Consider the following 18,576-nt stretch of genomic DNA (forward strand, 5'->3'; position numbering starts at 1 on the left):
CTCTTTCGTTTTGCTTGTTTTTAAAAAGTCCTGTTTCAATTTTGTGGGACCAGTACTGTCATTAAATGACACACAGACTGGGCATTACCTAAAACGAATTTGCTTTTAAGTACTTGTCAGCGGATAATGGCACTGTGTGTTTACTATAACACCAAAACGTACCGTATCCTGAAAGTTTTCCATCAGAATACCCCAGTCTCAATAACTCACACTATTGAATTGTGTAGAATCTTACATATAATATCCATCTCCTTAACTACAACAGAGAATCATGTTACTTCTGTAAGGAGTAATAAAATAAAGAAAAAGACTTGTTCTTGGATAGATAAAATATGTTGATGCTGAAGGAATCACAAAACAAATAAGGTTGTTCTCAGATATTTAATCTTTCTGCAAAATACATGCACTTATCCATCTCTAGATGTCACGTCCTACAGAAATATTTAAGATCATCCTCAGAAATATCTCCTGAAATACACCCAATACTACTAACAGTTCCTCAACCTTATTAACACTTAATGCCACCAACAGCTTTTTCTCTGACAGAAGTTTAGTCATTACCTGAAGCTGCTCTTCCAGTGCAGCAGTAGCTTTGTCTCCACTGTTTTCATCCACTACCACTACCATATGGGTTAGAGAATTCACCTTGACTTGTTCCTGTTCCAAATCTTCTTGAAATGCCTATAATTAAAGCATACATGTTAGAAAACGTGTTCCAAATTCAGAAAATGCTGTGTGTTTGGAGTCCCACTGACTGATTAATGTGCATATCTAACCAACTATGAGAACTTTCTTTTTCTGTCAATACTAAGTAATTTAAACTTATTTTGTTACCTTAGCATACATATGCTAATATAAACATATTGGGCAGATTTCCATTTCTTTCTCAAAAATAGTTTACTGTTACTCACAAGTCCGAACTCTTCATGCAATACTTCAGGCTGAAAATTTAGCTTGAGAAAGCATTTGTTGAGTTTATGCAGTAGACTTACAGATATCAGTATAGCACATTTACATACCAATAACCTGGAAATTTTAAATAGCAACTGGATAAGATTTTGTACTTCATATTAATATTTTTAAAATATTTTAATTTTGAAAAATTTATAAAAATATTAAAAATGACACATTTTTTCATTAAACAACTCCATACCATCTTCAGCTTGGCACTCCTATATTACTAATAACATAGGATGAACCTGCTCAGATGACTCAAGGTGAGGAAAAAAAGGCAACACCTTTGTTTCACTTATGGCAGAAACCAGGAAACAGAGTGACAGAGGCAGTTTATGATTTCTGAATGTCTGAGGAAAAAGCTTTCTTGTCTTTCTAGCTTTGGTACCCAGTTCCAGTTGTAAGCTGCAGTGAAACTGAGGAAAAACTTTTGCTGAGAAATAGTAAAATGCTAAAAGTGAAGAAACTTCTTTCAAATCTGTACAAATCCCTAACCCAGCCAAATTCCTAAACCTCTTCACATGTCTCTGACCCTCCCACAATTTCCTGGGTTTCACTAAATAGATCTAATCAATTTTTCCTTCTCTCCTCATGCACAGAGAAGTGCAATGGAAAGTCTAGAGATATTCAGTCTTTAGATGATGGTTTACAGCATAATCACTGTATGCTTAACCTCCATCACAAAAAAAAAAAAAAAGAAAAAGGAAAAAATAATAAGGTACTGTAAAACCTTAGTAAGCTTAAGTTGTGGCACAAGCTGGTTGGGAGGGTGGGAAGGAGCCCGTCTCCTACACCAAATTCCTTGTGAGCAGGGCGAGGCACAGAAAAGCAGCAGAGAGACAAGCAGGCAGGTCTGCAGTGATCAGGTTAAAAAGTCACTGGAGTTTTGTGATGTGAAATGCTGCTCAGCACAACGCCAGCTGGTGTGAGCGGAAGAGGCTTCGCATCCTCTCTTGTCACATCAACCTGTGGGGTTTTGGGGGGATTCTTGGGAAATCACTCAGAATGTCACTGCAATATTGTGCCATCTATTTTGAGAGTAAATATCTGCTTTATTTGGCGTGGGAGGTGGCTCTTTTGCTGTGCCCCCACATTTATTTAGGGACAATATCGAGCTTTTATTTTCCATATGTGCTGAGTTACAAATGGATGTAAGCTTTTGGGTTTTGCTTTCAAGCCATCAAAATACAGAGTTACACGAGGCAATGATTGTTTAATAACCGGCTGATCTTAAGAGTGTTTTGTTGTAACGCACCAACTTGGTATTTGAGTGTGTTTTGTTGAGCTTACAAAGCATCTATGCTATTGGTTTGGAAATTGGTAAAAGCGTGTGGTGGGTTTTAGTGTCTCCTCTTGCTTTCTCCTCATTTCCCATGAAAGACAGAATCCCTACCTTGCTATAGTTTGCTAACAAAACCAGTCCAGCTCCTGTCAGACACTAGGGAACTAAGCAGCCAGACCTATTTGTTCCTTCTTTTGCTGAGATACAGCAAGAGGACAGATGACAAAGATGGAAAGAGAAGGACCTAAAGAAGTGTTGGTACTAAAATGTAAAGCCACAGAGAGGGCAATATTCAATTCCTTTTCATAATTTCTGTTACCTATCTCCAGCTTTATATTAGTGTATCAACAAGCAAATGTACATTTTTAACTCTCAGTAGTTAACCACAGTTTAACATTACTGGATTCTGCATTGCTTAAATATAACATGAAAGAATACCTCATCCCATCTCTCCAAAAGCCAAGGTATCTACAATCACATCCTGCCTGACACATTTTTTAGGTGTCTACAACTAGCTTCAAACCAATGGAAGAATGTGAGCAAAAAAGTCTGGGATTGTGTCCTCAATATTTCAGCAGAGTGTTTTCTAGTGATTAGTACATGTATAGTATAATAGTCACAGTCTTAAAAAAATCATGTGGCTAACCACATATGCCTTGTCACAATTGAAACCTTGGCTGTATTACAATGTTGAATTTCACTGTATCAATTTTTCTGCTGCTTTTTCAAGTAGAGTAATTCACTTAAGTGTGAAGAACAAGCACTTGCTGAAGATTAGGTCATGCATTTTAAATATCTTTGGTAAAACATTTTACTTTTATTTGAAAATTAAAAAAATAAAATGTAATGTGGCTATAGGCAAAAGGAAAGGAATTCACAGACTAATTTGTTTTTATGGCATAAATTCCTTACCCTAACATATTTAATAGTTTTAATTCCTTCATGGCCATATCCATTGAGCCAACGTATTTATAAGAATCCTCCTTTTTCTGACTTTCATGTGTGATTACCATCTGCTTCAAAAAGCTAGACTATAAAGCAGTTCTCAAGGACTGTGAAGTACATCAAATTGTTAGAGTAATCCCTGGAATTCAGACCTCTCAAATTTTTATGACCCAGCACTCTATCAAGGAAGAGGAGGCACAGCACTCATGGATCAGACCATATAATGAAGCTTGCTTCTCCCAGGTTCAATCCTGTCTATCAGCCATACGACATTAAATGCATTCCTCTGTAAGTCTGTAGACAGGAATAAAGTGATTTTTATTTCTTGATTAGTGGGTGTTTCAGAGATGGCGTCCCAGAACAAAACCAGAATCAGCAAAGCTCTGCAAGTGCAGGAGTGGAGGGCACCTTGGAAGTGGGAGTCTTGCACACAGTGTGAAAGATTTGAGAAGTGAGGGAACTGACAAAACCAGAAAGCTGAGTCATTTTCTAATCCCCAGACAGATTCAATCTGTCCTGAGCTAAAGGGCTGTTCTTTATAATGCACGTGCCTATTTTTACCATGAAATTCACTAGTGACAACTGTTGGTATACAGGACCTTGTTGAAATAGGAATCTACTGAGGGCAGTCTCAACACTAAAGCATGATTTATTTAAATTGAAGTTTCTAGTAGTTTTTCTGAACTTGTAGATATAGCAAATTTTCAGGGACTTAAAATGTAAGATGGTTATGTCTGGGGATAGCAACAATACAAGCTTATAAAACTGCACGGTTCTTCTAATGCCTATTTATCAGATAAAATTTATGCAATCACAACATAATCTACTTCAAAGATAACAAAATACCTACTTAGGGTATCCAAATACCCAAAGACAAATCCAACCTTTGTATTTGAACAGTTAGAAAGTGTCTCATTTTACCTTTGCAATTAATTTGAAGTACTGAAAAATAATAATACTAAAATTTTTCCATGACATTTTAATAAAAATGTAAAAGGCTCAGCCTTCTAGAAATGGTACAAATACCTAAGCAGATTACACTTTTATAGAAACCTAATGAAACTATAAAATCTACTAACTATAAACTGTATAATAATAATGTGGACTAATAAAACCAGTTCAATTAAAAGCGCATTTTTAATTAACTATAAATTTTCTAATTCTCTAATTTTATAATATAATTTTCTATAGTATTCTGCTTAGACAGGTCAATAGCCCTCAGATTTTTATTGAAAAGCAGCTTTCTCCTTTCATAAAGTTAAAAAGAAGGGATACCTGCAACAGCAGACAAAATACATAAAATACTGCTGCAAAGACCAACAGTTCTTTACTGAAGTGTTTGATTATAACTTCAAAACATATTTACTCTCCCAGATTTCTTACCAGAACTGTGTACCTTGCTAATGGCATAAAATTTTTTAGAGTTCACATCTATTTCAGTCCACTCAGAAAATTTTCTGTATAGTCAAAATATTAACATCATATACTACTGAACTAAGTAGCATGCTGAAAAGAGTATTGTGTGTTTTTTCTGGTCTCAGTGGTGGGTGCCATTCTCAATATGAGATATTTTTTGTTTGTTTGTTTTTGTTATAGGACCCAGCAGAGAAATTGAAATGTCAGTCACAAGAACTCAAGACCAAAATTTAGAGACATCATTGAGAAAAGAAGTAGAATAAAAGAAATCAGATGCAAGGAAGTTATAAATTAAAGTCCGATAAATAACATAAAATTAAATATAGCGAAAAGTAGTTATGAATGAATAGAAAACAAGAGTAAGTCCAAACAATAAAGGTAAAGAGGAGGGGGAAAGAGGATGACATGAAACCAAACCTATCATTTTTGCTCAAGTCTGTTTAATTTGAAACCATTATTGCCTTTAATATCTACTAACTTCTGTTTCCTCCTGTTAATTTCTGCAACGTTGTTTCTGAGTTGTCCAGAGTAATGTGAGACTAAGAAAAATTATTGGGGTATTGATTTTTGCTTTCTTGTTTGCTTATTTAATAATGAAACAATAACTGTGCTACTAAAATTCCATAGTTTTAACCCTTATTATTGAAGGCAACTTTGTTGCATACAGTATATAATAAGAACATCTGAAACATTCACACAATGCTTAAAAGAATGCAAAATATTTTTTCTTAGAGTTATGAATAAGAAAGACTATACCTGAATAGAATTTTAATTGAAGTTAAAAACTTTTTCTTTCCATCTTATTAACTAAATCATCTCTTGTACAGAAAACAGATTTGAAAAGCAATATACATAAATAAATAATGATGACTAACTCTTGACACCAAGAATAAAGAGCTAGTATGTGGGAAAAGAAGATTTCTGCATGTCTTCACTCAGAATATTCAAAATACAAGGTAAATAACCATTTTTCTCTATATTAGAAAGAAACAGCACAGATGGCATAAATAAAAGGATTACATTTTACGTTTGTATTCAAATATGAAATGCATTAAAATAGGAACAAAGTTATTTAAGTCTTAGTTCTCACGTTTTCAAAATCTTTCAATTTCCTTTCTCTAAGTGCCATTTCATAATTGACTGTTGTCTTTTTTTTTAAAGGAAAAATTAATGGCAGAATATATGCTTAGCTAGCAAACCCACATACTGAAATGCATTGCCTTCTCACAGGGCAAGCATGGATAGCACAAATAGCAGCATTAGGTGTAGAATTTGTATTTTCCTTCAGTAGCACTCCTTAATGAGAATTCAGAAAAATAGCCTTTAACACAGAAGTGGGTCATGCAGTCTTTTGCAGCTTTTGACCTCCTTTTTCAAAAAACTGTAAAAGCCATTTTCAATTTGAATTGTTTTTTTTAGGGGGATGATCTGCCCTCTAGAACCTGGATTAGCACTGACACAGGCCATCAAGCATCAAATGTTAAAATATCTCAGGATACTATGGAACTCAACTGATTTGTACCACTAATGTAGAAACATTAACAGGTTATCACAGCAAATTTCCATGACCTCACAAATCATCTGTGTTTTCTGTACTGTTCTGTGTCTTGGTGTCATCATCACCATGTTCACAGAAACATATATAAATATATTTTAAAAATTAAATTAATATGAAACCAGAAAATTTATTTCACTAAAAGAAACAAAGTTACTAGAGAAATTATACAGTTTCTTTCTTCCTAATTCTCTCAAACAAATAATTGCTTTAACAGAAGGTAGGAAAAGTGACCAAATTTTCTCTTGCACTCCATTTATTAGTTTGTTATTTTTCATTAATTACAGACAATACTAAAAAGTATTTTCTACAGTTAGAAACTAGAGTCTATTTTATAGTGCTGTACAGTTACATATTTGGAGTCTCAGAAATCCTAACAAGATATTGCAGTATAATTATGACTACTGGATCATTGCTACTACAGCATACAAGAAAAAAAAAATGCAATACAAAAAATAAGAAAACATAGGTATTAAAAAAATCTGATATATTCTTATTGTACTGTATAATGAAATGATGTTACAGCCACTTCACATGGTCTAGTACATTGCTGATATTTTAAAAAAAAGAAGTTTTGTTTTTCTTTTTTAAATCAGGATAAAAGTGAGAGTTGTAATAAAATAAATCTACAAAAGCTTGTCCATTGTACAAAACCATCAATATTAAACCATGATTCCATACTAGTTCGTTATGTTCTAATGGCAGGAGTAGAGTTTTAAAATGCCAAAAACTGAATTTGTTTTTTGGAAGCAAACCATAGCATACCTTATGTTCTTCTACTTGACGTTTTAGGTCATCTAGATCTGGACCTAAGGGCTCTGAATCGATTGTCTTTGTCCTTTCTTCTGTTTTTGTCAGCCAGTCCGCTAACTGGGCTAGCTGCTGATTCTGCAGATCCATTAAGACTTTATGTAAACTGTAAAACAAAGAAATCAGAATTTCAATTTATACATGAAAGAAAACAACAGGCAGAAATATCTACCACGTACACTCTTAGCTGATCTTCATGAAGCTACAAGTCTAGCCAGAATAAAAAAAAAATATACACTTTTAGAATCTCAATACTACATATAACACACTGTTGAAGTTTTGACATCTAGTTGCATTTCTATTAGAGTTGCTTGGAAGTTCAAAATTTCTACATCTGATTTCTTAAAGCTGGTATTGACTACTTCAAGTATAGAAAAGTGCTCAGAGAGCTGTGCTAACCAGGCTCCCTCAAATTTAGGCGATTAAACAGAAGAGGTTATTAAATTTTCAGTTATTCAATGGAGAATGCTCTAGAGAATTAAACAGGAAACACTTGCTTAAAATAAATAAATAAAAAAAAAGTATTTTGATAGCTCCAAAATTATCTGTCCAGAAATCCATTGAAAATCCTTCACTTATACATGCCATCTTTAGAAATTCTCCAAACTTTATTCCTAAATAAAATCTTCATCTTATGAAAAGTATTTTTAAAATAATGTATAAATCATTGCTGTGCAATGGAATTACAAGTAGTTATTTGTATTATCTCTCTTTCACATAACATACAATTTTTAAATTTACTTAGATTTGACAGACCAAAGTCACTCTCCTCAACACTCAACTTGGAGATTTGAAAGTCTGAGTTGAACTTTCAGACTGGAGAAAACTGCTGTGTAAGAAAGATGGCACAGTCCTACTCTACTCCCCTTGTTTCTCAGCTGGTGTCTTGTTGGCTTCTTGAAAATGCAGCCGAAATTAGAAAGCTATTATAAATTGTCTATCTGTGACCAATAGCACCTAGAATTCCTGAACTTCACACTGACATTTTACCCCTAAAAGGTTATTTTAATGATCAAAACTTAAGTACATTTTCTCCCACAGCACCTGCAGAACTGCAGACTGGCAGCGGTGTTATGTGAGCACACTGCCCCACAGAGGTGCAAGAGGTCTTGTCCATGACCAGTTAGGTAACTCAAGAGATGCTGATACAAATCCAAACATGCAGCTGTCACAATTTCAAGGTACACTCAAGTAAAGCAAGTACTTCTCAGTTTGCCCATAGAGTTTTGGATTTTCCCAAGACAGTTTGAACAAACCCAGAATTGTATGCTTTTGAAAATCCATGTCTAAATATGTCTGAAGTAAGCATCATTCTTTATTTTCCAAGAAACACTGAGTATTTCTCAAACTAACCACCACAGAAGATTAAATTGAACATGTAGATAATTACTTTTTGGTACATGTTTAAATTCTTCTGAACTACTAGGATTTAATATCCGTGTCATGCAGATGTAACGTGAAATTTCACATCTCATTTGTAGATTGTTCAGATTTTAAGGCATATGCCTCAAACTTCAGCACTTCTATTGTTGGTTGTTATTTATTTTATTTCCTACCTATTTTGGAAAAAAAATTTCCTTCCAGTTTTGAATTTTCTCAAAATGAGACAAATGTTTGGGCTCTTATAATGAAATATTTATAATAATGAATATTCACTATTTATATAGTCAAAAATAGATACTATATACACAGTATTAACTCATACTGTAAAAAACAATCATATTGCTAGTTGATGCTTTCTTTGTATGTATCTCAGCTAACTCATACTTCATTCTTAGATACTATTCCTCAGTTTATAAACAATCCTTGGGATCACCTATAAATTTAGGGATGCAAAATACTCTGAATCCTGTGAATATACCAACTTTCACATTTTACACTCACAGGCAGAACTGCAATTTAGAAAACCTATAGAGAGGCAGGAAACAGGTTAAGAGGAACCTTATGACCTTCAACAAACATGAATGCAAAGTCCCACACCTGGGAAGGAAGAGCCCCAGGAATGATACAGGTTGGGGACTTAAGAGATGGTGGAATTCCAGCACTAAATCTAACTGAACCTCCATCACTTTGGTATTGTCTTTCTGTCCCTGAAATGGCCTTTGTTTTAAAAAGAAAAGACATTAGATGAAAGACCTTCTCAAAATAAACTTTAACACATTTATGCAAATAATAAATTTTGTAACCAGATAGCAGAAACATATATCCTTAAAATACCCCAAAACTAAATGGCAAGAAGAATGAATGTGATATTTTCAAACAGAGGTGCAAAAGGAAATATTTCAAAAATTCCTAAGACTTGGGTATTTTAGTCATAACAACTTAGCTGTTACCAAAAAAAAAAAAACAAAACCAAAAACACCACACACCAAACACAACCACACAAACAAAAAAAACCCCACAAAAACAACACTGTTTGTCCTCCTCGCCCCCTCCCCTTAGGGGAGTCAACAGCACTAATCATTTATCTCAAGACTATCACTTGTATCTGGGTAGGTAAAAAAAAAAATTGGCTTAGAACTCCTGAAACAGAGATAATCAAGTTTTAGTAGTACCCATAAGACTATGAGCCAAATCAGAGTCTCTTGAAACAGGAGTGGTATTGGAGATAAATTATAAAAGGCTGTCTGTGAAACCAAGCAAGCCTGCAAGCAGTGATCAAAAGAATCCTTAGGAGTATGCAGACATTAAGCATATCTTCTAATGCAGAAAAGTGAATACAGAAAAAGGGAAAAACAGAAGGCAAACACTGAGCTGGGCCAACTTCATGTAAATAAAAACTTGCAAACAAGCTTTTTGAAATTAAAAGTTTGCTTTGAAATAAGGTTTTAGTAACACCTGTTTCTTGAATGGTACCTCGCTGGTCCCAGATGGACTCAGATAATATCAGGTGTTCCACCTGGAGCTCTGTGCAGCTATGTTACTTTCTGGAAACAGTAATTATATTTTGAAATTCCAGACGGTAGCTCTTGGAAGGAAGGACCAATGAAAAGTAATCACACAAATTGAAACTTCAACAGAACTTGAGACACTGAAGAAAAAAAAAAAGTTCAAAGAAATGGGAAGGGCTTCATTAATCCAAATCTCTAAATAGTAGACATCAAACTGTAATTTTTTTCTGTATAATCTCTCTCAAGATTTTGTTCTAAGAAGAAAATGTCATGGATCTTCATGATGTACTATGATTTTTTTTTTTTTTTTTCCTGGAAACTGATAATTATTGATCAAAATGACCAAAAGATCCATGCAGTGTTTTTTTCACTCTAATCACTTTCTTTACGATTAGAGTACAGGAAGCTGATACTCTGCTTTATTATAACCCCTGGTTCACAAGGAATTAGCCAGCTCAGATCTAACTCAGTCCTTCTTCACTTTCAAGTGTGCATCTTACTGTCTTACTTGATGTTCCAAATGAAGTGATTATAAATATTAAACACAGTTTCATCCTACAGATATTTTTTTAGCAATAAATGGAATAAATGGTATAGAAAACACGCTAAAGAGAATTTTAATTAAGAAAACCAAGATATGATGATATAAATAATTATTATATAGAATATCAATACTGTTCTGCAGCAAGGACCATATATTTGAAAATTAAATAATCACATAAAACAATTTAATCGCAGTTGATTCTTAAGCAAAAGAATGTTTCTTGTCTCTTCACATTCTGCAGGTACTTCCAGGCCTTCAAATTACTTCTATAAACATCAGATAGAGGTTTTAGTACTTATTTATATACTTCAGGAGATTATGTTTATGGTATGGCACTCATAAGTTTCAAATACAAAATACTTTTTCAGTGAATTGAATGTGTTCTAATAGTTGCGGAATTCTCCATAAAGTGGTACATTGCATTAATTCTCCTCTCTAGTTGTTCACTTATCACTGAGAGGCTTTACTATAGAGAATCTTATCTGGGGAAGATCGGGAGGAAGAAATTAAAATACAGATTGTTTTCCTTTAGCGTGCTAATGTATTGCTTATTAGAAGAGTCAAATACTTTCAACACATAGTGAATACACAAGCAATCCAATTTCAGCTGCTTCTACATGGTAGCATTGCTGTGTTCCAAACTTCCTCTAATATTCTGACCTCTTAAATCACTTTTCACAAGACCCTTTCACTTTTACAGTATCATCAGTATATCTTTCTCCTCTGTTTGTTGATTGCTTGCTTTTGTTTCCCCTGTGTTGTAAAGTACACTAACTTCTGTTACACTTCTTATTACCATTACAACACAGCATAGTCAGCCTTGCTTTTCTCCTCTTCACAAAAACCATCGTTCTTTGGAGAAACAGGTCACTATTGCCTCAAAGACTAGATTACAGCAAAATGCTCAGAAGATTACACCTTAAACTGAAGTAGAAGATAGATCCTGGGAGTTTAAACAGTGTATAATAACCCAGGAAAACATTACATTGTAATATGAAAGCTGTCCACAATCCTCCAGCTGGTGCTTGAAACAGAGGGGTTTGACTCAATAGGCCAAAATTAGCAATATCTAAGGATATCACTCCTGAGAAATTTTCTCTTGCCCTAACTCGAAGTTCATTGAATTTATCGCAGATCTTTTTGTATGAGAAATTAAATAATAACAAAACATTCTTTGTGAAGCCCTTATAACTTTATGTCTTCTACTGATTTCTTATTACCTCAGTATGACATGCTTCAGAAGATACTAGACAATTCAATTTTCCAAGCAATGACCTGCAGCTGCATTTGGGAGGTAAGTTTAACAATTGGTGTCAAAGGACATTTCAGTAGACACAGTATCACTCTTAGAGGTGAGGGTGCTACTTGCATGTGTTGATTTAAATGAAAATAAGCATGGCAGATAAAAACTGCCTACAGTAAAGTTTTGTAGAGTCTTCTCTCTTGAAAAAAAAAAATAAAGCTGGAGGCAGTTAGGTTGAAACATCTGAAACCCATCAACAGTTTTGTAGACTGTCAAAGAAAGATAAAGAAAATAATCTCAATACTCAGCATCAAGCCGAAAATAAATGTTTGGGATTACTAAGAACATATTGCAAAAAAAAGACAGCAATATTATGCAGTTGTTGAAAAACACAGTTTGCCCTTTAATATTTTTGGCAATTCTGGTCTCCTCAGATTCAAAAAGATATGGTAGAACTGGAAAAAGCTCAAAGAGCAGCAATACAAATAACCAAAATTACATATTTATGGAGCGAGTAAGAAAATGTATACAACTGTTGACCCTCACTTCTAACATAGTAACTACAGGGAATCACTTGAGCTACCAGTGACAAAGAAGAAGCCATTCCTCAAGAAAGTAACACCTATATTGGTTGAGAGGTCTGTGGAATTCACTAACAAAGGATGCCAGGGATGCTAACAGGTCTGAGAGGATACTGAATAAATAGATGGAAGAAGAAAAAAAAAAAGTAAGTTATCAAATACACAAAACTGCTTCCATCCCATCTGAAAACAACTTGAGGTCAGGAGAGTTCTGTGGAGAACTTCATAACATAAGATATGCAAAATTAGGTCACAGTCCAGTATTTGGTGTCTGGAGCCACGGGCTCAATATTTGAACTCCACAAATGGCAAAAGGAGATGAAAGGATGCTGTTTTGGGAGGTCATGTATTTTCCGTAAAGCTTATATTTTCTTATTCTATTACAGTAAGGATGCTGGGCGAGACCACTGGTCTCACTACTGGAGATATTCAGCTTTTAATAAAATCACATTCGCAAAAGGACTCAGTCTCCAGCTGTACTGAAGAAAAAGATGGAAGAGTTTCTCACTTAGTACATGTTCATTGGGATAGCACTATGTAAATTAACATTTCAAAATAATAAATAGAAATATTAAAAATGCTTCAAAGACTAATGTGACTAATTGATTATTTTTCTACTTCTAATTGTATTTCTACTTTAAGCTATAGGACTTGCCCTTTTTTTGAATAGTGTAATTTGTCCTGAGATAAAACCACGATAATATTTCCCGAAAAGCTAAGCTCCCACTTACTATTTTTATGGGATCAAGTTGTACAGGTCTTAAAGATTTTTCTCCCTTTTCCTTTTGTATCAAAGTAAAGATTCACTCCCTTGTAGCTAAATATTGCATGATAATTGCTGAAACATTCACAAGTGAGGTAGGTTGTATAAATTATGCTTAAAATGTTATTAGTGTCCTAGTTGTTGACAGCTGCTGATTTGTGCTGCTTCCAGTCTCATATCAACATGTAAGCTTCAAAGTCACTGCATATCAAATTGCAGGTTAAAAAAATATCTGAGATGGAGTTTTTTTCACAGTGAAGGGAAGTGAAAAAGAATCCCAGACATTATTCAATACCATGATTGTTTCCATGAAGCTCCATGTATCTTATTTTACCTGACCTCTTACTTACTTGCTTTGTTTTTCCATACTTGCTACTCTGAGACTTTCCCATCGAGAATTAAGTAGATTCATTTGTTCTTGGATTTCATTCTCTTCATCGTCTGAAAGTTTTCCCATTGACAGCAGTTGACTTCCAACTTGCAAAACATTGCCAACACGTCCTTGGTGAGCTGTTAACTCCATCATAAAACCCTGACAATAAAAGAAAATGCAGTTTTAAGTTTGATTCTTTGGAAGGAAAAAACAGACTTCAAAGAAATATCTTCAACTCCATCACTTTCCAAGCATGATTTTCAACTTTGTTTTCTTTGTTTTTTCTTCTTTTTTTTAACCCCTCTCCAAACCTTGTAACACAAAACAGAAATAAACACTTTAAATTTTTGCATAGGGCAAAAAGTTATTTAGTCTGGAGAAGAGGAAGGCCAACCTACTGCTCTCTACAACTACCTCAAAGTAGGCTGTAACGAGGTGAGTCATGTAGTAATATGACACAATGAAACATCCTCGAATTGCCCCAGAGGAGGTTTACATTGGATACCAGGAAAGTGTTCTTCATCTAAAGAGTTGTCAGTCATTGGAACAAGCTGCCCAAGGAAGTGGTTGAGTCACCATCCCTGGAGATATATAAAAGACAAGTAGATGTGGTCTCTGGTGACAGGGTTAAGTAGTGGACTTAGCAGTGTTAGGTTTACAGTTGGACTTTATGATCTCAAGGGCTTTTTCCAGCTTAAATGATTCTCTGATTCTAGGGCACAGTCTCCAGTACTACCTTTAAATTCTCCAAATTTAAAAAAAAATAAAAATAATAAAATAAACTAGAAATATACTTGTTTTGAATTTTTTACCTCATGGGTGTGAAATTGTTCTTTAACAACTTCTACATCATTGGATATATCTCCTTGTGCTTGTAATGCATCTTCAGCAGAGAGAAGCCATGTGAGTACTTCTTCTAAAGCAGTTTGGTAGTTTTCAAGATCCATTTCAGACCCCATCCGCGTGGTGGTGGTGATAAATGTCTTTTCTTCAACAGTTTCTGAAAACTGAACATAAACCAAAATTTTAAGAGTAATGCAAATAGTATCTGCTCAGACAGTTCTATGATGGAATAAACAGAATATCTTGTCTTGTATAAAATAACAGCCTTTTACAAAACAAAAGAATATTAGATGGCTAATGTGAAAGTACTTATTAGTATAAAAGCAGTTAGTTGACCATGAACATTTAAGACTGGGGGAAATACAAAAAAAAAAAATCTCATATTAAATTAGACATTTTACACTAGAATTCAAAAGTCCTAGCAAGTATCCCAAATAGTCACAATATTTAAATTATACCAGTAGAGTGCTGTTATACATGTTTTTCAATACTTTGATTTTTAATTCCTAGTTTGCTGTTTCTTATTTAAATATTTTCTTTTGGAAATGAGAAAGAAATTTATTTCCCATAGCAGCTAGTAAAATTATATCATCAAAAAAGCAGCAAGTTGCATGATGACATTGCAGAAAATCTATAAAAAACATGATTTAAAAAAGAAAAACAACCTTTTATACTACATGCAATGCTAGGCTTGAACAATCCATAGACACCCATTTTGTTAAAACCATTCTGTAATGTCGAAAAAGCTCAGAAATCTCATGCCAAATTATAACTTTTTAAAAATCAAACAAAAGGGCATTGGTGTGATTTCTCTTTCCCACAAAGGCCACCCTTACATTTATTCTTTAGAAGCCAGGTGACTCTTACAACAGCAGAATTCAGACTTCTGTTATACTGCTTATATTTAAGAAAAATCAACAAGAATTTACTGATTAGTAGAATATACTAGTCTAATAGAATCTACTGATCAGTAGAAGACAAGGACAAAGCACAAGCAAGAAATACAGGTTTGCTACAGAAGATATTATCCCATACTTTTTCAGAAAGTTTTGAAGAAGTTTAGTTGCTTTCCTAGTAATTTAGCATAAAAGCAAGCTCTTTACATAAAAATATACTATGCTTTTATAAAAAATGCTACTGAGGCACTTAATGGTTTTTATAGTTAGCAGAAATTGTCTCTACTGACATATTTGTGCCAATAAGACATTCAAAGCAGCTTCTAAAGCCTTTAATTGCAGTTTAAGACAGGAAGTCAAAGATTATCACTGGAACCAAAAGCAGGAAGTGTAATGGATGTAATGTAATCACTTAACAACAAATTACTTTTGAATTGCACAGATCTAATAATTACGTGCAATTTACATGAATACCACTGTCATATGTGTGTTAGGCTAGCGAAAACACTAGTCAAAACGTCGTCACCACTTATGCATGAAAAACAATGTTCAGTAACTAAATCTGCATCACAAAAGCAGGCTTGAAAATCTGATAAAGTCAATAATTTCATTTTTTCCTTTGAAAAGAGTACAATCTTATAAAAATATAAACAATAAAGAACAGAAAATGTTTATCATATATTCCTGTTGCACAAAATAATATTTGAATTGTGTACAACACCAGATTTTGAATAGTCTACAATGTCATAAGAAATTACACCCAACCACACCACACTTGGGCAGCATGAGTTTTTGTACTATAAGGTCTAGTGTGGAAAGGGATAACTGTATCATTCAATATGTAATTTTTTTTTTTTTTTTTCTTTCTCTAACAATACTGCACAGAATATATTCTCATTGGAGAGAAAAAAAAAAGAATAAGATGTTACAACAGCTGAGTGAGACTAGGGATAACATGTTGCAGAGATCTGTGATGAATTCGTGTCAGTTATTTGTTTGAAAATTCTCCATCTGAAAATCCTTCTTTCTATAGATCTGATACAAAACATTGTCTCAGGTATGATAAGTGTTTAACTAGGCAATCCTTAAAAACTCTTTTCCGAGGAATGACATGTTGATCAAGATTTCCACTGCTTTTTCTCATGCTATCACAAATACTATAAGGAATTGCACTGAAAAATCTTGGATTTGTGACTTTCAAGAGCAAAATGATGCAGACTAACTTCTGATCCATTATAAGAACACTTGAAGAAATGTAAAAAAAAAGCAAACACTCTAACATAAATGCAAACTGAAGAGTTTATTGGCAGGCATCCCAAAGTATGTTCTCATTCAAGAAATGGCAATTTTCTGACATAGGAAAAGCAGAAAAGGGCTAGAAGAAGTGTAACCAAAGGACTTTGTTGAATGGTGTCAGTAATCGTTACATTTGGTAGAGGGAGGAAGCAACAATTCTCTGCCTTCCCCTCAAATCTTACAGCACCACTGCCTGTAGAAAGCTGGGATCAGTCATGAGGTGACACAGCAGAGGTACGGATATCAGCAGTGCTTGAAACATAGACTTAAAAAAAACCCCAAAACATAGACCTTTATGGATAGCATATCTGAAGAATTTTGAACTGCTGAGGCCTAATGAAGTCACTATATCATTATGCCTACTCTTTTCCCTTACATTTTGGGGAAAAGAAAAAATATAACAAAGAGAACAAATAGTAGTAGCATCTTGTTATTCTAGAGGACATTGAGCATGCAGAATATTAGCATTCAGATTTGAGAGTGACATATGCATGGACCTCTGAGATTGTTAAAGGAATGAAAAAACACCTGGTCAAATCAGCAGAAATTAAGACTGTTGTCTCCACTGAAAATGGAACATCAAACACTAAGCTAAATATTCACGCCTGGAAGTGGATAACTACTGACCTATTACCTATGACACACACTTCGTATTAAAAAGCAAAACTAAACAAAAAAGTGTCTTAAAGTAATATTAATCTACATAAAGATTATTCACTCCAGAATACAAACCAAATTTAAGTAGGCAGATCCCATAGCACCAAGAATAATCCACACTGAAATAATCCACATAACATAAACAACAATGAAAACGCTTAATTTTATAAATCATAATGGTAGGCAAATCCATCTGAAAAGAAAAAAAAAAACACAAACAAACACACACACCACAAATCAACACAAAACTGATATCTCCTGTGAGTGTCCTTATTTCTGAATTCATCTGAATTTTAAGGTATTGCATGTACTACATTGAGAACAAAGACAAATAGTTGAGAATAAAGACATCTTACATAACTGTGATGACTGTTTCTAACCATAAACAATTAGGACACATTGAAGTTAAATTGTTATAGCCATATACTGCTAGGAAAAAAGCTACTTAAATATGCATGCAGTTCCATTCTTGAAATAAAAACTATTCTTAGTAAAGTACTTAATGATTATGCAAAACAAAGTTGATTGGGTGCAGCCATAGCAAAACATTTACAGAGAGTAATCTACTGAATAACAATGCATGTGTGACACAAAAATATTAAGGGGAAAAATTATGTGAAAAATTCAGATGTTTGATGAAGACTGCATCACATCTAGCTAGGAATAAGTCAGCCAGTCAGCTCACAGACTACTTTGGAAAACAGTCATTTTTGCATGGAAAACAGACCTGGTTGTTATTATGGAAATAATATTATCATTTAAATTATATAAATTAAATTATATAAATTATATATTTAAATTAAATTTCATTATTATAGTAATTTCCTTTTATTACAGACTGACCTAGAAGGAAAAAAAATTCCTCTGAACTCATGTGTTGTCTTCTAGAGTATCTTTTTCCTTTGCTGCTGCACATAGAAGAATTACATCTAGATGAAAAGATGGGAATTTGTATTTTTACACACTTCATCACTTCTTGCTGGGGTGTGGGTGCTGGAAGACCCGAAGGATTCTTAAACTTTAATTTAAAGTATAAGGAGATTAAATAAAAAGCCTTTGACCTTCAGAAGCCTGAAAAAATGAGGTATGCCTGGCAGCTGTATAAATTAATTTACAGACTTTAAACCACGAGCTTGCATCTGCTTCAGGGTAGGAAAGGGAGGGGAGAAAGTGTTCCTCATCTACCATTGCATTATGTTCCTAAAGGGAGGAGAAGGATTGGACTTGTGTTGGTAAATTCTCCAAGAATGTTTCTATATGTTCATAAAGACTGCTTCTGAGTTTTAGAAATTAGTTGGACAATTTTAGCAAGTAGTTTTGCAGTGAAGATTTAGAGTTCATTCCAGCACTCTTGTTTATATTATATATTTTCTTCCTTCAGAAACTACCTGTCTCACTGTAAAAGATGTAGAATCTGGCACTAGACATTTAGAGCTTTAAAACTCAGAGACATGTAATTTTAAAGAAACAATTTTCTGGTAAAGGCAAATTTAAGTTCAGAGTAGTTTTCTCATTTTGAAAACTCCC

The 18,576-nt window shown here is 33.9% G+C and overlaps 1 protein-coding gene across 8 annotated transcripts in view; it reads right to left on the reverse strand.

The window, feature by feature from the left end:
- DMD (dystrophin) overlaps positions 1 to 18,576 on the reverse strand; it is a 1,259,796-nt gene that overhangs the window by 768,061 nt on the left and 473,159 nt on the right. For all 8 annotated transcript variants that reach the window (XM_082049442.1, XM_082049444.1, XM_082049438.1 and 5 more), the window contains 4 exons: positions 14,170 to 14,364; positions 13,335 to 13,516; positions 6,918 to 7,068; positions 562 to 681 (listed from right to left, as the gene is read on the reverse strand). In XM_082049442.1, the coding sequence (XP_081905568.1) occupies positions 562 to 681; positions 6,918 to 7,068; positions 13,335 to 13,516; positions 14,170 to 14,364 (648 nt within the window). The remainder of the gene's footprint in view (positions 1 to 561; positions 682 to 6,917; positions 7,069 to 13,334; positions 13,517 to 14,169; positions 14,365 to 18,576) is intronic.

The sequence above is a fragment of the Streptopelia decaocto genome, assembly GCF_964273445.1.
Source record: "Streptopelia decaocto genome assembly, chromosome: 1".
NCBI classification, from domain to species: Eukaryota; Metazoa; Chordata; class Aves; order Columbiformes; family Columbidae; genus Streptopelia; species Streptopelia decaocto.